The 25,178-nt window shown below is 45.0% G+C and overlaps 1 protein-coding gene and 1 long non-coding RNA gene across 5 annotated transcripts in view; one reads left to right on the top strand and one right to left on the bottom strand.

Annotated features, from left to right (window-relative positions):
- The first annotated feature begins 12,024 nt into the window (after window positions 1–12,024).
- LOC309380272 lies at window positions 12,025–14,530 on the top strand. The gene is made up of 2 exons (XR_014172792.1): window positions 12,025–13,346; window positions 13,573–14,530. It is a non-coding gene; the product is annotated as an uncharacterized lncRNA (long non-coding RNA).
- Window positions 14,531–14,805: 275 nt separating this feature from the next.
- Window positions 14,806–25,178, bottom strand: part of PDZD2 (PDZ domain containing 2) — a 202,300-nt gene continuing 191,927 nt past the window's right edge. For all 4 annotated transcript variants that reach the window (XM_081929521.1, XM_081929522.1, XM_081929524.1 and 1 more), the window contains 4 exons: window positions 24,339–24,440; window positions 22,807–23,071; window positions 20,873–21,007; window positions 14,806–17,845 (listed from right to left, as the gene is read on the bottom strand). In XM_081929521.1, coding sequence (XP_081785647.1) covers window positions 17,679–17,845; window positions 20,873–21,007; window positions 22,807–23,071; window positions 24,339–24,440 — 669 coding nt within the window. In that variant the 3' untranslated portion in view covers window positions 14,806–17,678. The remainder of the gene's footprint in view (window positions 17,846–20,872; window positions 21,008–22,806; window positions 23,072–24,338; window positions 24,441–25,178) is intronic.

Below are 25,178 nucleotides of genomic sequence, written 5' to 3'. Positions count from 1 at the left end.
TTATTATTTGCCCTCCCACATATATGTCCCAATGTGGTGTACAAAATATAATTACCGGTAACAGCTTTAAAACTCCAGTTAAAAATAGTACAAAAATATCAGGAGATGCATTTAAAACACTGTAAAGTAGACAAGCCGATAGATAATTTTAAGGAGGGTAAAAGCAAATTGCCAATATTCCATCACAATTTCGGGCAGAACGGACTGGAATGGGAGGAGGGAGTTGCAGCTCTGGGTCTTTTTTATTTTTAGAGCTGGAGCAACAGCGCCATCTTCCAGATCCTCCTTGCTCTGGCAAGTGAATGAGGTGATAACAAGGCATTCAAGTTTTACTATGATAATAATAATAATTTATTTATTACAGTCAAAGACCAGCTCACATAACACAACGCAAGAAAAATAGCGTTCATAGAGATAAAATATACAATCGGAGCAGATTGCAGCAATAGCTCATGAGCTAAAATTGAAATATATACATACACCCATACAACTGAGATTTGGGCTACCATTAAAAAATTGACCCTGAGGCGCCCCAAAGGGCAACTTCAGCATTTCCCTAGTAAGCAATTTTATACTAGAGGATGATCTGTGCCTACAAATCTGGGCACAGAATCTCACTACCAGCCAGGTCTTATGATCTTTGCCTAAGAGGAGAGAATTAAGTTTAGAAGTTTTACTATGCTTTGTTCCAGAAACAAACCAAAGTAAGTACCATCATATTGGTAATTTTAGACTTTGAACTAACTGGTTTTACTTGGGATGGCCTCTTTGGATAGTAATGTGTATTCACCTACTACAAATTGTTTTTCTGGGGTAGGTAAAGGTAAAGGGACCCCTAACCATTAGGCCCAGTCGTGACCAACTCTGGGGTTGCGGCGCTCATCTCACTTTACTGGCCGAGGGAGCCGGCATACAGCTTCCGGGTTATGTGGCCAGCATGACTAAGCCACTTCTGGCGAATCAGAGCAACGCATGGAAACGCCGCTTACCTTCCCGCCGGAGTGGTACCTATTTATCTACTCGCACTTTGACATGCTTTCAAACTGCTAGGTGGGCAGAAGCAGGGACTGAGCAACGGAAGCTCACCCCGTTGTGGGGATTTGAACCGCCAACCTTCTGATTGGCAAGTCCTAGGCTCTGTGGTTTAACCCACAGTGCCACCCATTTTCTGGGATAGGAGGCCCCTTTAAATGGCTATGAGTATTCCCTTCAAAATAATAATAATAATAATAATAATAATAATAATAATAATAATAATAATAATAATATTTATTATTTGTACCCCGCCCATCTGGCTGGGTCTCCCCAGCCACTCTGGGCGGCTTCCAACAAGGATGAAAGATACACTAAAATGTCACATATTAAAAACTTCCCTGAACAGGGCTGCCTTCAGATGTCTTCTGAATGTCAGGTAGATGTTTATCGCTTTGACATCTGATGGGAGGGCGTTCCACAGGGCGGGCGCCACTACCGAGAAGGCCCTCTGCCTGGTTCCCTGTAATTTGGCCTCTCGCAGTGAGGGAACCGCCAGAAGACCCTCGGAGCTGGACCTCAGTGTCCGGGCAGAACAATGGGGGAGGAAGACGCTCTTTCAGATATACTGGACCAAGGCCGTTTAGGGCTTTAAAGGTCAGACCAACACTTTGAATTGTGCTCAGAAACGTACTGGGAGCCAATGTAGGTCTTTCAAGACCGGTGTTATATGGTCTCGGCGGCCGCTCCCAATCACCAGTAGCAAAATGTAGCAAGGCAGCCCTGTTGCCTTGAGGAGAGGGAAAGGTTTCTGCCAAGTGGGGCCCTGGACCTCCACCCTAAAGTCTGGGCTCAAGTGCACCACTGCCCCCTTCTATAAAGTACTATCCAGAATGATATGGCCATAATGTCAATCAATCAACTGGATTGGCATGCCATGTTTGTAACTAGGACTAGTAGAGACGGAGGCAAATTCTGACTCGGCCAGAATCTTGGCTTTCCATTGAAGCTGACTGGCTTCAGGAACTTATCTGAGATTCCTGGCTGCAGCGTAGAAACAGTATACTAAACAAAATCTTGGAGCATGTGCAAAGAAGCTTTCAGATTTCATTCCCGATTCCATCACCCTCCTTGCCTTTTTGACAATTAGTTGCAATGCAAAGAGGTGGGGGAAGCCGCACAATCCATTGTGGGTTTTATTCCTGGATCTCTCAGCAACCTTAAAGCTTAAGGCGTGACTCATGCCTCCTTCAGTCTTCAAGAAGAAGGTCATTGACCCCGGCAGTGACTATTCAGCAGGCAGTGTAGTCTGGAATTACCAGTTTCCTTGTAATGTTGTGCCTGAGTCGGCTTCACCCATTTCTTTGGCACACCTGCATGTTTGTCATCACCCTGCTGAAGACCTTTCCACTGTGCTTCGGGGCGGATGCAATCGTGTTGTTTATCAGAGACCATTTTGTCTATCAAGGCGGGTGAAAATAGGAGGGTAGATGTTGTTAAGGTTGCCTACTGCAAACCACACCCTTTTCCAGGTAATGCAAATATCTCCTATTGCTATAATAAGCCAAGGGACCCAATTCAAGGTGCTCACATTAGGGTTTGAAGCCCTTAATGACTCAGTCCCCAAATATCTGAGAGACTGCTTCCTTAGGTTCTTGGGCAGTGGCGTATCATGGGTTGCCAGTGCCCAGGGCAAGGAAAGTATTGCACCCCCTAACTGCTGCCTCCATGCAGCGCTGCTGCCACCAGACAGAGCTATAGAGCAATGTTGGGAGATGCGCACACACTTTCTCAGGCTGGGGCACTGCTGCAAGTCCCGCCATCCACCCACCTCCCCCAGTAGTAGGGGATGCTGTACACCTGTCCATCACCTGACGTCACATAGCATCAAATTCAGAAAAGGTAAAGCCATGGCTGTAAAGGAATGATCAGGAGAGCACATTAAGCCTCGGGAAAAGCTTGAATTCAGTGCCATTTAAGTTCCTATAGCAGGGACTGAATACAATTGGGAGCAATCAGGAGTTCCTGGGTGTATATTATACAGGGTTGTTTTGTATGAGGGTTGTGAATTTTTTCACCTAAGTCTAGCAAACTGTACATAGTTGGACCACTGTTTCCCCTCTTGCCATCCTACTGTTTATCAATGTAAATCCAAGCCTCCATCTTCTCAACAGGCTAGTGGCTTGCGTGTCAAGCTGGAGAAAAACAGTTAGTCACTCAGCACTTACTTTCAATCTGCGCAGCTCCCTGAAGCAAACACCTGACCAGGAAGCAGGACTCCATTTTCCCGCCAGCTAAAAATATCTGGCTGCTTTAGGAACCTTTGGACTTTATGAACAAGCTTGTGCCTGGAACAGCTCAGGCTCAAGCACTTAATTTGCCCAGCCCTTACAGGCAGAGAAGTGGCACATTGCTCCTTTCAAGGGAAAACAGCTCTGGGAATTCCCTGGTTCCCCACAAAGGCAGAATGATCAGGATGATCCAGGCAGCACAGAGAACTTTTTTGAAACTCCATTCATTTGATGGGGAGAGTTAAGTCATGTTTGCTGATGGTTAAAGTTCTCCCACAGAAATAAACAGGACTTACAGTAGGATCCTATACATGGGATGTAGGTGGCGCTGTGGTCTAAACCACTGAGCCTCTTGAGCTTGCTGATCAGAAGGTCGGAGGTTCGAATCCCCACAACAGAGTGAGTTCCCTTTGCTCTGTCCCAGCTCCTGCCAACCTAGCAGTTCGAAAGCACACCAGTGCAAGTAGATATATAGGTACTGCTGTGGTGGGAAGGTAAACACCATATCCGTGCGCTCTGGCTTCCGTCACGGTGTTCCTTTGCCCCAGAAGCAGTTTAGTCATGCTGGCCACATGACCCTGAAAGCTGTCTGTGGACAAACACCGGCTTCCTCGGCCTGAAAGTGAGATGAGCACCGCAACCCCATAGTCACCTTTGACTGGACTTAACCGTCCAGGGGTCCTTTACCTTTTAAAGAATCCTACGCATGTTTACAGAGAGAAAGATTCCACAGTGGGGGTGTAAGGACACATTGTGCTCCTTCTTGGGTAGTTTGTCCACCTTTGGTCCCCACCCTGAACACAGCTCTCACTCAGCTGTGACTCCTAGAAGCTGTCAGCATGCAATAGCGGCCACATCCCAGGAACGGCTTCCACTGGCCAGCTAAACCAGGTGAGGGTAGCTGGTGGGTGTCAAACTCTCAGTGACTTAGGGAATTCACCTGCTTGTGAAGACAGGCTCCAGGAGATTGAGTGGACAAGACTACTAGTGGATCCAACCATCTAGAAGGCGGTTTCTGCATGTGCTGTACAGGGAAGTGAGGGGCAAATGGGGCTCGTCAACCTAGAAAGGGGGCGTATCGTTTTGTGTCCATTCAATTGTAAGATAAAACATATGCGAAGGGACTTGACAGGAAGTCAAAATTGAAGAAAAGATTTTGTAAGATAGAAGGGGGAAAATATTTATTTTCATTATCATCATCATCATTATTATTATTTTCTGTGTTTGTGTGGGTGGGTGTTTTGTATAGAATATTTGGGAGGAAATAAGACAGTAAATAACAAATAACAAAATAGAAAGGGGGCCTGTCTAAAAGAAGGAAAACTCTGGTGCTTAACCTCTGCTGTCTTGAGGGAGGGGAAGAGACGATGGAGGAAACCCTACACAAAACCCGAGTGGAGTCCCTAAGACGGTTGGATGGCACCTTGAACTCCTCCTTCCGGCAACTCCTGCTCCAAGCTGGTGCCAAACATCTTGCTCTGCTTTCCTTTGGGCCACATCAGTGAGGCTGAGATGGGGGTCTTGTAATCTGGGCAGCACAGGACCTCCATATACACTGCCCAGGCTTGTGTCCTGAGGAGTGCTGCTAACGCAGCAGTTTAACTTCACCCCTAGAAGCACACTCCAGTGTCTCTCAAGACAGACAGATGCAAACAACAGATCCTATCATGTTCTGTTGAGTTCATTTCCAGTAAATTGTGTACAGACATGCAGCTGTGCTTATATCGTGCGCCTCTGCCCTGCATACCCCCAACCCGTTTTGTCAAGTCAGTGGCAACACAGTTAGAACTGGCCAAATGCTTGAGATCTAGGCAATCTTGCCTAGATTTTTAACTCCTCAATTGTTGAATTTATATCCATATTAGAACACAAACTGGCATTACTTTGCGGATCCAGCAAGTTCTCCATCTAGGCACTAAGCAGCCCCAGCCTTGTGTAACTTCAGAGGATCCAGACATATAAGTTGGAGATGCAGTTTCATGTTCTTCCACTACAGATTATGCCCTGGGACCCTTTCTATAAAATGTTTCCGTTTAGAAAGACTTTTTTTGGAGAGGACAAGATGATAGGAATCCCACTGACCCTAACATAGATTTTAGCAAACCATGTTCTTGATGTGATTCATGTTTACAAGAACAAACATTCCTACAGAAACATTGCAAAATTAATGAATGTTAAAATGATGACGGAATGAAATTAAGTGGTTTTAGCAGCAATGTTAAAAAGGAGTATGTAATAATGGATTGTTAACAGGTGAAAATCTAAAGCTATAATATATTAAGATAAAAACAAAGAGGGAAAGGATTTGCTGAAGTAACCATTGAACTGGAACACAAAACAGGGAGGTGTGAGGAGGTCAAGGAAATAAGTGAATGAAAGGCAAGACAGGGAAAGATGGATTTATTTTTAATGGTTTTTATTTTTTCTGTATTTTGTATCTTTTGTTTCTTTTTTCTATTTTTATTTCTTTTTTTTACCTTTGTAACTCTTTTTGAAACTCTAATAAATATCATTTAAAAAAAATACAAGAACAGGTACAGGTACCGTTTAGTACCAGCTTGGCCTCATTTCAGATGTTCTCCATATGTTAATCGGCGTGATACTTCAACCTGGTTGGTGCTCTCCTGGTCCTTGCAGCCAATAGGACTGGCAGTTCCAAAACACAGGTTGCTTCCTCCTATCTGGTTTCTGTTAGTCCAAGCAACCAATAGGAACTGACGAGGGACTGTTGTGGTTTTTGCTACACTGGAGTCTTGCAACGCACACGGTAAAGTCTGCCTCTTTCTGTACGGGGAGTGGCTTTAATGATTTACATGTGTAGCAGGCAGGGCGCGGCAAAAGGGTAATTGTGTCCGAAGTCAGAATACACTGAAGAGAAATTAAAACTGACAGTTTGAGCTTGTATCGGATTTGTGATGGTGAAAGTTTGTTGCGGGAAAGGGTTGGGAAATTACCAGTGTAACTTCCGTCTAAATAACTGCTTGGGCTAGATGGTAAGACCACATGATTAAACTGCTCCTGGATTGTACCACTTCAAGCATCAGGTGATAACTACATGACAGAATGAGCCTCTGTGTGAAAGGATGGGCTGCAGGAGAAAACACAGGGTGGGGCGCAAGACAAGGAGGTATGTAGATGTTGGATTTTTTGGAGCTGGCCGACCTGACTGGAAGAATCCGCAACCAGAAAGAAGAGGAGATACACAGTGTCGTAGCGTGGGGGGTGCAGGGGGGGCCGGCCACACCGGGCGCAACATCTGGGGGTTAGGGAAATCCACGGGTTAGGGGGCGCAAATCCACGGGTTAGGGGGCGAAAATTACTTGCCTTGCCCCGGGTGCTGATAACCCATGCTACGCCACTGCAGATACAAGAGGATTGGAAGAAATTTAAAGAATATTTAGCTAAACATTGTGATATAAGATAAATAGAAAATTCTTGGAAATAATAAATAGGCTTACGGGTAGAATAAGAATATGTTATAGTAAATATTAAGGATTAAAATATTAATAAAGGAGAAGAGGTTAGCAAATGAAAGGAGCCAATATTATCAGAAATATGAATTTGGAGAATGTTATATAGGTGATGGGGACGCGGGTGGCGCTGTGGGTAAAACCTCAGCGCCTAGGACTTGCCGATCGCATGGTCGGCGGTTCGAATCCCCGCGATGGGGTGACCTCCCGTCACTCGGTCCCAGCTCCTGCCCACCTAGCAGTTCGAAAGCACCCTTAAGTGCAAGTAGATAAATAGGTACCGCTTTATAGCGGGAAGGTAAACGGCGTTTCCATGTGCTGCGCTGGTGTTGGCTCGCCAGAGCAGCTTCGTCACGCTGGCCATGTGACCCGGAAGTGTCTGCGGACAGCGCTGGCCCCCGGACTCTTAAGTGAGATGGGCGCACAACCCTAGAGTCGGACACGACTGGCCCATACGGGCAGGGGTACCTTTACCTTTTACCTTTGTATAGGTGATATAATGAAATTCGGTTAGAGGGGAATTGAGGAAGTCAATGTAATGAGAATTAGGTATTTGAAGAAATAATTTTTCTTTGTGTCTAGTTTATTGTAGTGTAATGTGTTTTTCTTTATTGTGTTTTTTGTTCTGTTATTTTTGTGGAAAATCAATATTTTTTTGGGGGGGGGGAAAGAAGGGGAGGTCTGTAGCACTGCTTGGCATACAGAAGGCCCCGGGTTCAATTCCTAACACCACTTCCAAGTAGGGCTGGGAATGTGACTTGTCCCAAACCCTGCAAATCTGCTGCCAGCCAGTGTAGACAATACTGAATGAGATGGACCAATCATAGCCTCATAGAATTGTAGTGTTGGAAGGGATCTCAAAGATCATGTAGTTGGAAGGGATCTCAAAGATCATGTGCCCTGCGCCCAGGGGTGGGGCCAGCCGTCCGTCGGGCGGGGCCAGTCCAGACAGGACACTCCGCGGGGCCTCTGAGGAGTCTGCCTGCCTTCTCCCACTCAGCTGCCCTACAGCTGGGGGGAGGTGGCAGGCAGACCGTTTGGGGCAGTGCGCACGAGCCTGCGGGCGCCCAAGCCACCGCGTCACTCCCAGGAGAGACACGTGGCTCGTGCGCGCTGCAAGCCCCATGGTGATTGCTGACTGGCATTTTGTCACGCCCTCAGTGGTGACACCCGGGGCGACCCACCACAATCCCCTTCCTTCACCCCTGGACAGATGACCAACCAACCTCAAGGAAGGAGTATCCACTCACTACCTCCTGAGGGAGGCTGCTCCACTGCCGAACAGCTGTTCCTGTCAGAAAGTTCTTCTTGACGTTTAGTCAGACAGAATTTCACTTCTTGTAACTTGAAGCTACTGGTTCAAGTCCTACCCTCCAGAGCAGGAGAAAATATGCTTGTTCCCTCTTCCATGTGACAGCCCTTGAGATATTTTAAGATGGCTATCATATCTTCTCTGAGTCTCCTCCTTCCAAGGATAAACCTACCCAGCTCCTTCAACTATTCCTCATAAGGCTTGGTTTCCAGATCCTTGATCCTTTTGGACATCCTTGATCATCTGCACATGTTCCAGCCTGTCAATATCCTTCTTAAATTGTGGCTCCCAGAGCCAGACACAATACCCCAGGATTTTGTCTAACCTATGCAGAAGAATAGCATCCTTGATGTGGACACTATACTTCTGTTGATGCAGCCTAGAATAGCATTAGCCTTTTTTGCTGCTGCATCACACTGTTCTCTCATGTTAAGCTTATGGTCTATTAAGACCACAAGATCCTTTTCACAAGTATTACCAGCAAGCCAGGTGTCCCCCATCTTATATTTGTGCAGTTCGTTCTTCCTGTCCAAATGTAGAACCTGGCATTTGTCCCTATTGAAATTATTATTTCTTTTCTCTTTTACTTTTGGCCCAGTTCTCCAATCTGTTAAGGTCATCTTGAATCCTGATTCTGTCTTCTATGGCTTTAGCTATAGTTCCTACGTTGTGTGTGCCTAAGGGAAGAAAAACCCAAACAAAGCCCTCCATATATAAAAAGTTAAATATCAGACATGGGTTCTAGCTGACTTTCCTTCTGATATGTGTTACCTCTGTGTAAGCAGGATGGCAAAAAAAGGAAAACAAAGGCTCCTCAAAAGAGGACACAGATTTGCATAAAAACTGTGCTACTTATCTGTTTAGATGCTAGTTATGGGGGGGGGGGAATTGTAATTTAAATAACAGTAAAGGGGAAAACTGTGACTAGGTGTCAGGCGTGGAATATCCCCTCCTCCCCCAGTAGCCTCAGAGTAAAGATGAACAAACAGTTCATATTTTATGGCTTTTTATTCAGTCACCTGGTTACAAGACAAAAGATCCAGGTCTCCACGTATAAGGGATGTTGGCTACTCTGAGTCCCTCCTCTTCCGTCTCCCACAACATCCTGGAAACTTACAGGAAGCGACAGGAGTCACAGCCTCTACTCTTGAATGCGGAGGGACCTGCAAGCCCTTGGGCCAGGAGGGTCTCCCATATTGTCCAGGAAGGTCTCTGCTATCTGCTCTCTAACTTCCCCCTCCTCCTCCTCCACTATCACGTAACTAGGCAATTCCTCATTCAGCTGTACGTCATCCCTGTCTCCCTTTCCTCCTGAAACTGCTGGAGACAAGGAGGGAGAAACTTCCCACTCCTCCTCCTCTTCTGAGATTAGCCGATCAGAGCGAGGGCTCGTTTCCCATTCCTCCTGTTCAGTCCAGTCTCTGACACCAGATATCCTGTGTGCTTGCCCAGTTTCCTCTCCAAGTTGACATGCAATTCTCCCTATATTGTGATACACACACACACACACACACACACACACACACAGAGTCATACCTCGGGTTGAATGTGCTTCAGGGTGAGTGCTTTTGGGTTGTGCTCCGCAGCAAACCGGAAGTAACAGAGCGCGTTACTTCCGGGTTTCACCGCTCGCGCATGCGTAGACGCTCAAAATGACGTCAAGCGCATGCGTGGAAGCAGCAAAATGCGACCCATACAGACGCAGACATGCCGTCGCGTCTTACGTTCTATTCAGGATGCGAATGGGGCTCCAGAATGGATCCCGTTCGCATTCCGAGGTACCACTGTGTATGTATATATATATATATATATATATATCAGACTTGGACAGGACAGAAGTCCAAATGGAGAACACTTTCAAATAGAGGACTGCGCTCTGACAGTGCATCAAGTAGAGATGTGTCTTCTTTAAAGTAGGACATATGGCTACTCTAGAGTAGAGATGGGTTTTCCCTTGGGAGGGGCTTTCATACATGTACCACTGCCGGTCTGAAGTGGTACAGTCCAAGAAGACTTTTACCATTCAACCTTTAGACTGGGGCAGGGTAAAAGGCGGCTGAATGTGGCATCTTGTGAACAGAATGAGTCAAAAGAACAGAACTTGACGGTTTCCTCTTCTTCCTTTCCTTAAATGGAAAATGAAACTGAAATTAACACAACCACAAATGACTTTTCAGCTGATTCCAAGAAGAGATGAGAGGGTGGGGTGGGGTGGGAATCACACTGTGACTTTTAAAACACACATGGAAACCTGTGTCTTTCTCATAGGCTCAGAAACAACACTGAACTTGAACACAGATTTGTAAAAAAGGAAAAGGAAAAAGGTAGTGATTGTCATTTTGGCTTTTTCTTAAGCAACCGGGCTATTTTGTTTCAGCTCAGTCCTGAGCACGAGAGAGACACACACAACTAGGAAGAATAGAAGCAAAAATTGCCCCCATAGCTGGATTTAAGACTCCAATAAGGAGCAGCGTCTTCCACCAATATATATATGCCTTTGAACGGTATCAAAAACAGCAACATCTGCACTCCAGATTTGCACAGCTGGATGTACTCTTCCAAGCCATCTGCAGATGATTGCATTCTTCCTGTAAAAATAGTACAAAATCTTTGAAGCTCGTAAGTTTAGACAGAGACCCCCCTTTGAGTAGAAATGAGCCCAAGCTATGAGCATACACATTATCCCAAGTCCTTTGTGGTTACCAGAATCCCTGGGAATAAATATGTTAATATAGGTTGTTCAGATGGAGTAATGGAGTAATGCATGAACATCATATTGTAATAACTACTCCAATATCTTTCCTATTTCCCATTATGTGTAGGTTAGGTGGGTGTTAAATGGTCTAGATTTCCTCATTCTATGTGTTTGAGTATTTTCATCGTTCTGGATTATTATTCTGTGTTTCGTATTCTCCACCAGAAAGAAAAACAGCAAGACATTAAGAGTGAGAACCTAGCCTTTGCTCCTTCAGCGCTCACATTCTAAATGAATGGAATTTATGCAGTTACTGCATGGAACATCTTTACAGTCGTGGGAGTGAACATTCTATTTCACAACACAAGATAAGACAAAAACAAACCAATAACGGCCCCTCCCACGAAACATGGGTTGAACCTAACCATAGTTAGTTTGGAGCTCAGACAAACTGCTGAATTGTGGTTAACCACAGGTGGAAGCTTCCAAACTCGGTGTCTTGGCTGTGTAGGGGGCTAAGTTGGGGGGTATGCAAGCCCAAGGCCTGTAGCGGTTCATGCACGTCACACTAAGCCATGGTTTATTTTGCTGAATGGATGTATTCATTGTCTGTTTACCTAACCTCAGTGAGAAAACAGTGACAGTAAGCAAGGAGAAGGTGCCTCTGCTTGTCTTGCCCTCTCGCTTTTGGTACCTGCATAGTTTGGCTTCAGAGGAAGACGGCAAGGGAAGGGAAAGGGGCAAAAGTGACCTAATGGTGGTGGACTCATGGGGGGGGGGACTCAGCACTGCCCTACACCAGAAGTCCCCACACCAGCCAAGGCCAGATGGTTTGGTCCCTAGTGCGAAAGGCAATTCAGACAATTGGATTGCAGGCTTGGCTGGTGAAGGAAATATGGCGATGCCAAGAAGTATTTCTCAATCTGGTTCTCCTGATGTTTTGGGCTACAACTCCCATCATCCCTGACCACTGGGCACGCTGACTAGAGTTGGTGGGGCCTGTAGCAGAAGATATCTGAACAGGGCTGGGAATGGCTGACGTAAAAGCACGAAAGGAGCACATCCTCTGCCATAAGTGGTAGAAATGATACATGAATGAGCATATGTCTGCAGGATAATTCAGACCATAAATTTCCTTGCCACTTATCAGAATAAGATTGGGCACACAGACTACTGTGAGGTACTTTGGTGTGACCTCGCAATCTCTCCAGCCTATAAGGCAAACAACACATTACAAACTTACAGCACGTTTAAAATCACGTATAAAGAACAAATACCTACAGAAATAGTAAGCATCATGTTTATTTTCAAAAAAACCACTAAAAAAATGGGGTGAGGGGGAAGAGAAGGGTTTGCTGAGATGCCGATTTACATAAAGAGGGCAAAGCAAGTTTTGGAAAATGTACTCTATTTCCTATTATTGCACTTCTCTTATTACAACAAGGCATTTTAAAAATGTTCGTAACATGAATGATATATTTATATAAATAATGGTGCCAATATACAATATCATACAATCGTGTGTTACACTTAAAAAACACACACACACAAACACCCCACACAAATGTAGATAAAAATTGTGGTCTCCTTCCCCCCCAGAAAATAGATGAGGTGATAAACCTGTGTCTAGATGGGACTATTTCAGATTGTGGGTGGGTGGGGAATCACACTGCCAAATGCCTCAAAAACCTCTGTACGTAGAAAAATAAGATGTCAGGGAGATGGCTAGGCTAGCACACTTCTTGCTTGACATCTACATTTCTATCTGCAGGGAATATTTTTGTACGGAAGAGCGATCAGTCATACGACCTTCCCAGCTGCAGTCTAAAGTGGCAGAATCCAGAAACAGGTCTGCTATCTCATTTGTTGCTTTGTGTGACCAGGCCTGTGATTTTGGTTTCTTACATCTTTCACCTTTATTTTCATGTACTGTACAAATTAATTTTGTTATCTGTGTAAAAGAAGAAGATTTGTAGCATCTGATTAATTCTTTCCTTGAGAAACTGGTTCATCAGAAGGCAGGTTTCCTGTGACATGAAGAATGTGTATCCCACACGGCTTCTGAGAAATAATGAAATACTCATTTCAGCTTGCTTGGATTGGGGGAAAAAAAAAAAAACACCATCCAGAGATTTTTACAACCCATCAAAAAGTATTATGACATCGAGTTAAAAGCTCAACAGTAACAAGTCATTTATATCTAGAACAAGTTAAACGGATCAGCATAGAAATTTAATTAATCATAACTTCTAAATCGCATTCAGCATTTTATTATGTAATCCTCTTGTTTAGTGTAGGCTTTTATATAACAGACAGGAAATGCAAGATGGTATGTAAACAGTTTGACTATTTTCTGAAGAATACTCTTGAAATCACTCATACTCCCAAAGAAACATTTCCAAACTTACAAGATATTATGCCTCAATTTCTGGATGAACATCAAATTCCTGTTGGTGAAACCTCATATGTAACACCTTCCTAATTTAAATGCACATTGATTATGGAGGAGGTGTTTGAATAAACCTTAAGGACTGAGGTGGGGGAAAGTGACAATTCTGAAAAGAAGCCCACTGCAATGGTTTAGCCGTTTGGAATATATCAATACAGTGGTACCTCAGGTTAAGTACTTAACTCGTTCCGGAGGTCCGTTCTTAACCTGAAACTGTTCTTAACCTGAAGCACCACTTTAGCTAATGGGGCCTCCTGCTGCCGCTGTAGCACGATTTCTGTTCTCATCCTGAAGCAAAGTTCTTAACCTGAGGTAATATTTCTGGGTTAGCGGAGTCTGTAACCTGAAGCGTATGTAACCTGAGGTACCACTGTAGTATAAAGATCTGTATATTGCAGCCAGCTTTCCTAAGTTCCATCTCTTTGGCATCTCCTCTGCTTCACATGCAGACATTGTCAAGGAAATGGAAGACAGGCACCTGATTGGAGCAGGAGGTGGTGTCAAGAGATTGAGGTTACTCAATGGGGCCTGGGAGCGACAGGAAGATGATAGAAGGGCATGGGAGACTGGAGAGAGGCAATGGGAAGAGCTGCAATATTTCTAGAACATCCTTGCTAATGCAACTTGCTGCCCCTTTGCAAGTCATCACATATGTACGCCAGACCATAATAAGGGACCAGATCCCTGTTACGCTTTCTATACATATAGGGATGGTACCAATGTTCACTAAGCAGTGTGTAAGATTTACAACTTGCACAGAGCTCTCCCTGAGGCTGGCTTGGTTTCATTTTGCTTCAAGGGGAATGAAATTAAGCTCTACTCAAAGTCTATTTTCCGCCTCAAGAGTTGTAACAGAGAAAACATGCAAGATTCGAATGCATCGCCTGCCTGATGCCATTCTGGCAAACGTATGTATTCAGATAAATACATAAAATAAAACCACACAGAGTAAGGCTGGAGTGGCCTGAGACAGACTCTCTCTCCCACCACAAATACTGAAGATGTTTGTATTTTTAAAAGAAAGAATGAAGCATTGTCTCCTTCTGGAATTTTGACTCTATATCCCCTGACATTGACACAGCGATTTAAGGCAATCCCTGACACTAACACAGCAACTTAAAGAGCAAACTATTATTTAATAAATTTGATTTCCAGTATTATTTATATGCCGTCTTTCAGGGCAAAGTCTTCCCCAAACTAATTTCTCAAGGAAATTATGTTGACACCTGTGTATTTTTCAACCGTACCTGCTATCTATACATTAAAGCAGGGGTCAGCAAACATTTTCAGCAGGGGGCCGGTCCACTGTCTCTCAGACCTTGTGGGGGGCCAGACTATATTTTCAAAAAGGAAAAAAAAAGAAATAACCCAGGGATGCATTTTAAATAAAAGGACAGATTCTACTCATGCAAAAACACGCTGATTCCCAGACTGTCTGCGAGCCGGGCTTAGAAGGCGATTGGGCCGGATCCAGCCCCCATGCCTTAGTTTGCCTACCCATGCATTAAAGACTATCTCAATCTCACATGTTTGATCAAAATTATCTGTCAGAATGACATGTGCTTTGACTATGGATTAAATACTCAGCATCAGCGCATGTGATGCTCTGAGGAGTGTTATTTTTTTAAGAGAATTTCAAAATACACATCTGTCATAAAAATTCATGGGTGGTGGAAGAGAAACCCCAACAACTGGTGGACATGAATAGGGTGCCCATATCCAGTTCAATGAACCCCAGTGAGCACTGTGAAGTAGTGACAGATACAGCCACATTTCCTATATATGTAGAAGTCTGCCTCCACATATGGATCTCACTTGCTCGACTGGGGAAACAAGATTTAAGTGCCTTCACAGTATCTGTTTCAACAAATGCAGCAATTGTGCTTATAGGTGTATAGAAAACCACTTAAAACCAATGCTTCAGAACAGAAGCAGCAGAAAATACGGTCACTCAGAACTTACAGATGAATTTACACCCGCAATGCAAACGCTTTCTTGTCTTTTGTTTCCTTCTGATTATCCAAACTCTGGGGGCCTATCCTTCTGGTGACTTCACCCCAGAAAGTACTTGTTAATGCAATTCTTTTTGCTTTATTTTTTAAAAATGTGATTATATGGAACATGGAATGAGTAACAGTTTTTGTTAGCCTGGAGGATGCTTTCCTTTCTGGGCCACCTTCTGGGGCCACATGCAAAGTCCTGGGCAATGCAGAGGCAAATGAGAGGTTATTAGCATTCAAGGACTCATTCCAGCCAGGCAAAAACATTCCAGTCAGGGCCAGTAGGGGAGTGTAGCTGGGGATGGGTTGTGGCCTGAGGAGATTCCCAAGGGCCAGATAGAGAGAGGCTGTGAGGGCCACATACAGGGCTGAGTTTTCCCATCCTTGATAAGGAGGAAATTTACCATGGCGGGAGTTCCAATTCTTCCGAAAACCAGACCATCTACTTTCTAGCTATCTAATTAGAGGCCAATAGGTTTGAAAACTAGGAACATAAACTCTGAATACTGAAAGAATACAATTTATGGTGTGTTCTTCTAGAAAACCACCAATTGTCCGGAGAACATTTTCTCCCTAGACATATTGCTTTCTGTGGCTTTCTCCAGTGTGAATTGAGTTATAGCGGCTTAATCCTAAGAGTTGAATGCATTCATTTAAGTATTCAGAACCACCAAGAATTCTCACCTCTATGGTGGAAAAAAAAAACCACACCACACTTGCAGTTCTGGTTTTAACCCAGTTGTTCTTTGCTTTTTTCATTGTTTGTCTTTATGTTGTTGTTTTTGAAAACTCTATAAATGCATCTTTTTTAAAAAAAAATTATACGCTTGCTTCAAGCCATTTTGAGGAGGAACACTCAAAGAAACACCACTTAAAAGAACAGGGAGATTGTCTCAAACATTCTCCCATTTTTAATAGACAAATGCTTGACCCACAAGTCAGCTGAAATCAAAACAACGTGGTACAGCTACAAAACCCCTGTTGCCACAAAAAACAGGGCAGGTTTCATCTGTTAGGGTGCTATTTGACTAAGTTTTAGTCAGAGTACACCCACTATCATAAACATAGCTAAATTAAGCCCAGTCATTTCAGTGGGCCTACTCTTGAGGAAAACTTAGTTGAATACCACCCCCTAGCTTGCTAAGTGTAAAAATACCCAGGACAGACACACAATTCACCATCTTGACATTTTTAAAACATTACCCAAGCTTGCTAAAGTACTGTACGCTTTCCCAATAAATAGTTTACCAGTTATAAAAGTTGTGTTGTGTGTTGTTCATCGAGCACTGAGTGAAACTCCAGCAGCTTAGCAAGGAAAGTGAGGCAGAGATTGTCACTTAAGCTTGAGATGCCTTCATGGCTTGCGGCTCCCATATGAACATATGGAACTTCCTCATACCAAAATCAGATTGTTGGTCCATATAGCCCCAGCACTGCTTGCTCGGACTGGCAGCAACTCCCCAGGGTCCCAGGCACAGTTGTCCAGAGACTGTGGCACCCAAAATCCTTGGAACTGGCTAATGCCAGCAACTGAATCTGGAAGCTAAACTATGTGTTTCACTTATTTCCTTACACACAAATGCCATGTCTTTCTTTGGACATGGAACCCAAGATGATGCTGTTGCTAGACGGTCATGCACCCAAGCAGTCCCCAGACCTGCTTAGCTGCAGCATGACAGTAGCTTCATGTGCCTTGAGACCGTATCCTGGTATTTCCTCAGAGAGCCACAGGCTTTCTCCCTAGAGCACTGAGGACCATTTTTTCCAAGTAATAGTTGGGTGGACCCAAAGGGGACATTTGAATCCTTTAACCGTAGCAAGAAGAAACCAGATACAAATCATATTGCAAATTGTACTCTGCCAAGCTTTCCCATGCAACCTATGCAAAGTACCGTTTATTGCACCATCTATGTAGTGAATCCAAAGTGCAGTAATTGATTGATAAAATGATAGGTTTGTTTCGCAGTCAAGCAACCTGACTTCCACCCATAGTCCACCCAGATGTGTGAGCTTGGTTGGGGGTTGTCCAGGCAATGCGGCAGCTGCACTCTGCACGTGCTCCGTGGCAGTCTTTTTCGCTTCATGTAATCCCAGGCAGATCAGAGCTTGTGTTGAAAACAGATTCCAAGACTGATTTCAACAGCTTTGCTCCGGTGCAGCTCCAAACAGGTGACTGATGGAGCTGGTCTTGAGGAAGACAGAAAGGAGATTCAGATCAACAGAAGTCCATGCAGCCAATAATAATAATACTGGGGTTAGTGGTGGTGGAGGAAATGATGCCATTTATAAAACACTGGTGCATTCGCTGGGATACGTTCCTGGCTCACGTATCTTGATGTTCCTTGGCTGATTTTAGCAGTCTGACACAGAACAACGCCACTGAATCAACAAGGCTCAGCACTTGCAATGCGTTTGTAATGGTTCCATCGCACACAACTTGGAAGGATGTGCCACAAAGGTAAGTTTAGGTTAACAAGTTTCAACGCCCATCATACTGGAGGCTGATGCTTTCTGATAAGCAATTGGACAGGTCCCTCTGGCACAGATTTAATGATGTTCCAAGCATCGTAATGCATGAGTCCAAGTAAGGATTTCCCACCAATGGCCAGGATTTCATTGCCGGCTTCCAGTTTTCCCGCTTGTTCTGCAGCGCCACCTGTTGGGGAAAAAATGAAAGTCAGGACAAAAGAGCCGAAATGCAGAAGAACCTCACATTCAAACACAATTCAGTTTTGATTTCCAAGACTCAGCTCTGCAGTAAAATTCCGTTGCAATTTGCCCAATAGCAGAAGTTCAGTGTGGTTCCTGAGACTATATTGGACTTCAGGACGCCCCGTTTCCCAGGGACAGTCCCCGAATTTACAAATCAGTGCCTGCTTCTTGGGAGAAAAGCAATGACAAACCTAGACAGCATCTTAAAAAGCAGAGACATCACCTTGCCAACAAAGGTCCGTATAGTTAAAGCTATGGTTTTCCCAGTAGTGAAGTATGGAAGTGAGAGCTGGACCATAAAGAAGGCAGATCGCTGAAGAATGGATGCTTTTGAATTATGGTGCTGGAGGAAACTCTTGAGAGTCCCATGGACTGCAAGAAGATCAAACCTCTCCATTCTGAAGGAAATCAGCCCTGAGTGCTCACTGGAAGGACAGATCCTGAAGCTGAGGCTCCAATACTTTGGTCACCTCATGAGAAGACTCCCTGGAAAAGACCCTGATGTTGGGAAAGATGGGGGCACAAGGAGAAGGGGACGACAGAGGACGAGATGGTTGGACAGTGTTCTCGAAGCTACCAGCATGAGTTTGACCAAACTGCGGGAGGCAGTGGAAGACAGGAGTGCCTGGTGTGCTCTGGTCCATGGGGTCATGAAGAGTCGGACACGACTAAACGACAAAACAACAACAACAGCCCATACAAAATCCATTGAAGTTGAAAAGTGTCCCCAGATTCAATGAAAAAAATCTGGTAACCTTATTCTAAAGTTGCAAAGTGTGCTGCAGTCCACATCCACAGGAAACGTCCAAGGCTAGCCTCTTTTATCCCCAGTTTCCAAAGCAGGAACTGCGTCTTAAAGACAGAGACTTGCCTAAGGCCAGGCAGGGAAAAGGGAGACAACTTTCAAGTTGAATGAAAAATGTCCCGAGGGCAGCAAAGAAGCCCAGCCAGGATGTGGCGAGTAGCTGAAAGTAAAAGAGGATCAAAAATTCCAGCCTATTCCAGCTTGAATGTATCAACCTGCTTTGAGTTTGGTGCAGCTCTGCTTTAAGGTGAGTCAAACCTGAAATGGCTTGCTCCCACCTTACTCCTCCTCCCTGCCAGCCATCACCCACTTCTCCAGGGAAGAAATTCCAGAAACAGGCTTAAAGAGACCAGTTATCTTGGCCTCCATGTCACCCTGGTGTCTATCACCCCAAGGCAAGTTTACTGGCGGCTGCAGTAGACGGTGGTGCTTTGCTTTCATTTACCGTATTTTTCGCACCATAGGACGCACTTTTTCCCCTTCAAAAATGAAGGGGGAATGTGTGTGTGTCCTATGGAGCGAAGACAGCATAGCCCCACGACCCTCTGCTGGCTGGAGAGGTGATGCGCGGCTATGGCAGGAGCCTCTATAGCTGCGCGCCTTTCCGCTGCTCCCCGACCTGCTCATTGGGGCTGGTGGTGGGCTTCCCCCCACCAGCCCCAAAGAGCAGGTCGAAAGGAACCTGAAGCCTGGAGAGTGAGAGGGGTCGGTGCGCACCGACCCCTCTCGCTCTCCAGGCTTCCAAGGTAGCTGCCTGAAGGCGTCTGAAAGCACCTAAAACGGCACCTTGTTTTAAAGGGGGGAAATTCTCCGCCTCTCTGTGCAGCGCCTCCTGCCGCTTCGCTGAAGGGGCGCTGGGCAGAGAGGGAGAGATTTTTTTTTTCTTGTTCTCCCCCCTCGTAAAACAAGGTGCATCCTATTGTCCGGTGCGTCCTATGGTGCGAAAAATACGGTATATTTTTACTAGCGTGGAGAGGATTGCTGCCAAGCACTGGTTGAGGGTACAACTGCCCACTGTTTGTTTTTTGCAGGTAGTACAGGTAATTCCACACCTCGTTTGTTTACATCTCCTTTCTCTGACTCAGCTGCTGATTTCCATGGATTATGTTATATCATTTAATTTCACAGAATTATAGGATTGTAGAGTTGGAAGGGACACTGAGGGCAAACTAGTCCAACCTCCTGCAGTGCAGGAATCTCAACCAAAGCATCCATGACAGGTGGCCATCCAAACTCTGCTCAAAAACTTCCAAGGAAGGAGAGTCCACAACATCCCAAGGGAGTCTGTTCCACTGTTTTGTGGCTTAGGGCCCTCGTATTTATGGGACCACCTCTCCTGGTATGCCCCACAGAGGACCTTAAGGTCCATGAATAACCATAGTTTAGAGGTCCCGGGCCCTAAGGAAATCAGATTATCCTCCACCAGGGCCAGGGCCTTCTCAGTGATGGCTCCGACCTGGTGGAATGCTCTGTCCCATGAGACCAGGGCTATGCAGGATTTAACCTCCTTCCACAGGGCCTGTAAGACAGAGCTATTCCGCCTGGCTTTCAATCTGAATTTAGCCTGATCTTTTATTCCCCTACCTTCCCTCCCCCTCCTCTTTTACCCGCTCTGGGATCCCACAGCTAATTCTCCCCTGGCCTTCTCACTGGCCCAAATAGGACTAATTTAGCCAGCTAACCCTGGTGATCATCTAATGTTTATTGGAAGGATTTCCCCCTAAATTGATTTTTGATTTTATTGTTATTTGTGCTTTTATACTGTATTTTATGCTGTTTTTTGTTATATCACAATTAAGTGTTTTTAATTTGTTGTTAGCCGCCCTGAGCCCAGTTTTCTGAACCAGGAAGAGCGGGGTATAAATAAAATTATTATTATTATTATTATTATTATTATTATTATTATTATTATTATTATCTGATTGATGAAGAAATCATATGCATGCCTACTCTACATTTGACTTTAGTGGAATTTACTCCCAAGTAAGTTTGTATGGCATTGCCACACGTGTCAGTTTAGCTGTCTGTTTGGAAACAAAAGCGGAGCCTCAGAGCAACCGTACGCAGCTGATTGCTGAAGGTATTGTTCCTCCCCTCTAAAAAGAGAGGCAAGACTATGCCTACAGAAGAGAAAACAGAAACATTGGAAAGCGGTTTTCCAAGTACCTTTAAAAATCCTCTTGATGAGCAAAGGTCTGTCTCCTGAGATTGAAGCTTTCCCCCCATCCAGGCTGAATCCCAAGCCAGCAGAAGTCTTCAGAAGTTCGACACAAATGGCTTCACCCAGCTCTCCATTTGTACCTTTGGGGTGGAGGGAAACATGTAAAGAACATTAACTCTGCTTTGTTGTAATGTCCAAGTTTTGGGTTGCCACCAGGACAGGGAGGTCATGCCAAAAGGGAATGCATGAGGTAGTCTTTAAGAAAGCAGCGCAAGTCTCCTTATTTCCCAGCCCCTTGGGAGGCATAAAAGATCATTCACAGTCTCTCATACCCTGTGTTATTTCCATTCCTTGGAATTGCGAAACTGCTGGACGCAACGTTGGGATTCTTTCTGGCAATTGGCATGGAGCTCCAGCTATTTTGCTGGAATGGTTTGATCTTGGATTGCAAGAATGTGTGTAAATCCAAATACTTTTGTCTCTTCACTACATTATTTGCAAACAGGCATCTGAGAGGCCTGATCTGATTTCCAGTTGGTCAAAGTGGAAACCGACCAGTTCAGCTCCACGTTGGTTTGACGAGGCCTGGAACTCCTAAGCACCTATCGACCTGACTGTGAGAACATCTTAAAATGCGGTTCAGGTTCCAAAGAGTCCAAATTAAAACTCAAGTTTTTCACTTGCTCCATCCAAGTTCATAAATGCAGACAGTTAGAATCCAAGTTGCATGGTGGGGGTCCAGGGGGGCCCACCCCCAAACCCATTGGTTCTTCTTTGGGGTGAATTCATCCAGCTACTGTGCAACTGGCTCCAGGTTTTGGAGGGCCCTTGTGTAGACGCCCCTCATCGCCCACCATGGCTCTTCCTCCCCCCAAAACCTGGAGTAGTTTTTATTACTATGAGCTGCTTGCTTGTCAGGCAGACAGCCAATGACAGACCCTCCAAGTCTCCCCGTTTTCCAGAGACACTCCCAGATTTACAGAAGTCACCCTGGTTTCTGATTTGATCCCAGAATGTCCCGCTTTTCCTTAGGTTGTCCCTATTTTCATCAAAGAAATGGTGGGGTGCTATGGAGCTATCTGACCCCCCCCCCAAGCCATGGAGATAAGTAACCACAGAACATTTAGAAGACATCTGAGAGCAGTCCTGTATAGGGAAGGCTTTTCTAAAAAATAAAATGCTTCCTTATGTTTTTGTATATGCCAGAAGCTGCCCAGAGTGGTTGGGGTGACCCAGTCAGATGGGTAGGTTACAAATAATAACATTATTATAATTATTATTGGGACACGGGTGGCGCTGTGGGTTAAACCACAGAGCCTAGGACTTGCTGATCAGAAGGTCGGCGGTTCAAATCCCCGCGACGGGGTGAGCTCCTGTTGCTCGGTCCCTGCTCCTGCCAACCTAGCAGTTCGAAAGCACATCAAAGTGCAAGCTCTGGAGGGAAGGTAAACAGTGTTTCCGTGTGCTGCTCTGGTTTCGCCAGAAGCGGCTTAGTCATGCTGGCCACATGACCCGGAAGCTGTACGCCGGCTCCCTCGGCCAATAAAGCGAGATAAGCGCCACAAACCCAGAGTCGGTCACGACTGGACCTAATGGTCAGGGGTCCCTTTACCTTTACCTATAATTATTATTATAAAAGGAAGTATGGATGATCCCTAAGAGGTAAGCCAGGCATAGGTAAACTCGGCCCTCCAGATGTTTTGGGACTACGACTCCCATCATCCCTAGCTAACCGGACCAGTGGTCAGGGATGATGGGAATTGTAGTCTCAAAACATCTGGAGGGCCAAGTTTGCCTGTGCCTGAGGTAAGCGAAGAGGCCAGCAGTTGGCATTGGTAAAGAGAAACAGAAGATCCAAGTGACTCTCATCACTGGACTCCTGCAATGGACACTTTGCTGACCATGCTGGCGCCAACCCTGCATTGAACCAACAGTGTACCTGTTGCTCTTCCCACTGTTGCAGTTACTAAGGATTTCCTGCCAGGCGTTGAGGTTTCAGACCCAGCAGGAGAAGGCTTTTCTCCGCCTCTCTCCTTCTTGATGACGACAACGGCGTATTTGTGGAGCCTGGCTTGGTGAAGAGCATTGAGCACATCCCCGTGCACAGAACCCGCGAGACAGATGCCGTTGATGGAAAGAATGTGGTCCCCTCGGCAGATGATTCCTTCCTGGGATGCCACCCCTTTCGAGAAAACCCGGTGGACCTTCAAGAAGATAACATTGTGGTGAAGGTCGTCAGCCAAGTAAAAGAACAGTAAGTTGTTTAACACAGCAACTGATTGATTTGATAGAACGACTTGAACACAAATAAATATGGACAGGGCTTCAGCAGGGGTGCCTTTTGGAGCTATTGGGAGCACGTGTGAATTTAATAAACTGAATCTAATACTCTTTAGTAAGAAAAGCCAACCTTAGCATGTTCTTTTTCACCTCCTACATTGAACTCAAACTTGCTAAACAAATATACAATTAATTCTCAGTCCTCACTGTTTAAAATATCCCAAATTAATAGCTAAATATGTAGCTAATAATTCACTTAGCCAAGGCTGGCAGTCCAGATTACTGCATATAATTCCTAGTACAGTGGTACCTCGGGTTAGATACGCTTCAGGTTACAGACTCCACTAACCCAGAAATAGTACCTCAGGTTAAGAACTTTGCTTCAGGATGAGAACAGAAATCATGCAGTGGCGGCGCAGCGGCAGCAGGAGGCCCCATTAGCTAAAGTGGTGCTGCAGGTTAGGAACAGTTTCAGGTTAAGAACAGACCTCCAGAACGAATTAAGTTCTTAACTCAAGGTACCACTGTACAAGTATATGCTGACACCTCTGAAACATGATGTTTTTTTTTAAATTGCCAGCGGTGATGAATCTGACTAAAAATAAATCTTGTCTAGCATTGTGTCTCCAACAGCGGCAGGCAAGATGTCTCTGGGAAGATCACAATCAAGCCATAACAGAGATAATCCTACCCATCGCTGTGGAACACGGAGGCTATTTAATGGATTTATTTCTCGCGGCACGCTAGAAGGCGTTTTCTCATGGTGCATTGGTGTGCCCCAAAACAGGGAATCACTTAGTTCCTTCCAGCTCTATGATTCTGTGTTGAGGTTCCTGAATTGCAGGGGGTTGGACTAGATGACCCCTGGGGTCCCTTCCCCAACTCTTACAATTTTATGATTCTGCTGGAATCATAAAAAAAAAATCAGTGGGAGCCGATACCAGGGGCCCTGATCCTCCAGATGTGTGGTTTAAGGCTACCCCTGGTGTTCCTCTTTGGCAACCTTGTGTGCATCAGGGTTTATTTGGCACCCGGGCCCATTTCCCTCTCTGATCGCATTAGCAGATGGTACTCAGAAATGATGCAAGCAGCCGTTCGCAACAGGGCTTTATGGCTGATAAATGAGCACTTGATCTGATTTCCAGCTGGCTTCGCAACCCACTTATGAGAAAAGATGCAGTCACCACTTACGATGATTGATTTCTGTTCCAGGTCTACTCCTCCAGCAACGCTAAATCCCAGGCCAGACCCTTCCTCTTTATTCAAGACTACAAAGAGAACATCTTCTTTGCTCTGACAAAAAAGACAAAAGAAGAAAAACATCCTAAAGTTAAAAACTCGGGAGAAATATTCGCAAACGTGATGAGAACAGACCCATGTTTATAGAAGTTCTTCCTGGGTGATATTGTTTTTTCTTTTTTGAATTAGACTGTAAATGGTTTTTAAAAAAAATTGAAAATAGCTATAATTTCAAAATACTAAAGGAGTTTTGGAAAGACTGGGAAAGACATTCTGAGTTTATTTATGCTGCAAGGGAATCACAAAAAGTCAACTAAACCAGGATTCGGTTTGAGCTACGCCTTCTCAGGGGTTAGCCCTAGAACCGAATTTAATGCCATGGCCCAGCCACCTTTTAACAATAAAGTAAAATGTGCAACGGGCCCTTCCAATAGCTTCCAGCCTTAATATTATGAAGATATTTTACTACTGCCAATTTTATTTGCTGCCTTAACTTTAAAAAACCATTGCAATTTCATAGTTGTGTTTCGTTTTAATTGTTCCACGGCTATTGGGTTGTATCCAATGGTGGCTTTGTCATAGCCCAGGAGCAAGGAACCGTCGGGCCACAGAGCCATTTCCTGGACTTATCCCTCACTGGTGACAATCCAAACAGGACCACAAAAGTGCCAGCCTTGGAAACCTCCTTTGAGTGGTAGCTGAAAAGAGCATCGCGAGCACTCGAGGAGACTGGGAATGAGAAGATGAGAGGTGTTCCGTCTCCTCTTTGCATCTGCCGCCCAAGGCGGATAT

Source organism: Podarcis melisellensis (assembly GCF_964234715.1).
Source record: "Podarcis melisellensis genome assembly, chromosome: 11".
NCBI classification, from domain to species: Eukaryota; Metazoa; Chordata; class Lepidosauria; order Squamata; family Lacertidae; genus Podarcis; species Podarcis melisellensis.
This window is presented reverse-complemented; position numbering and strand designations above follow the sequence as displayed.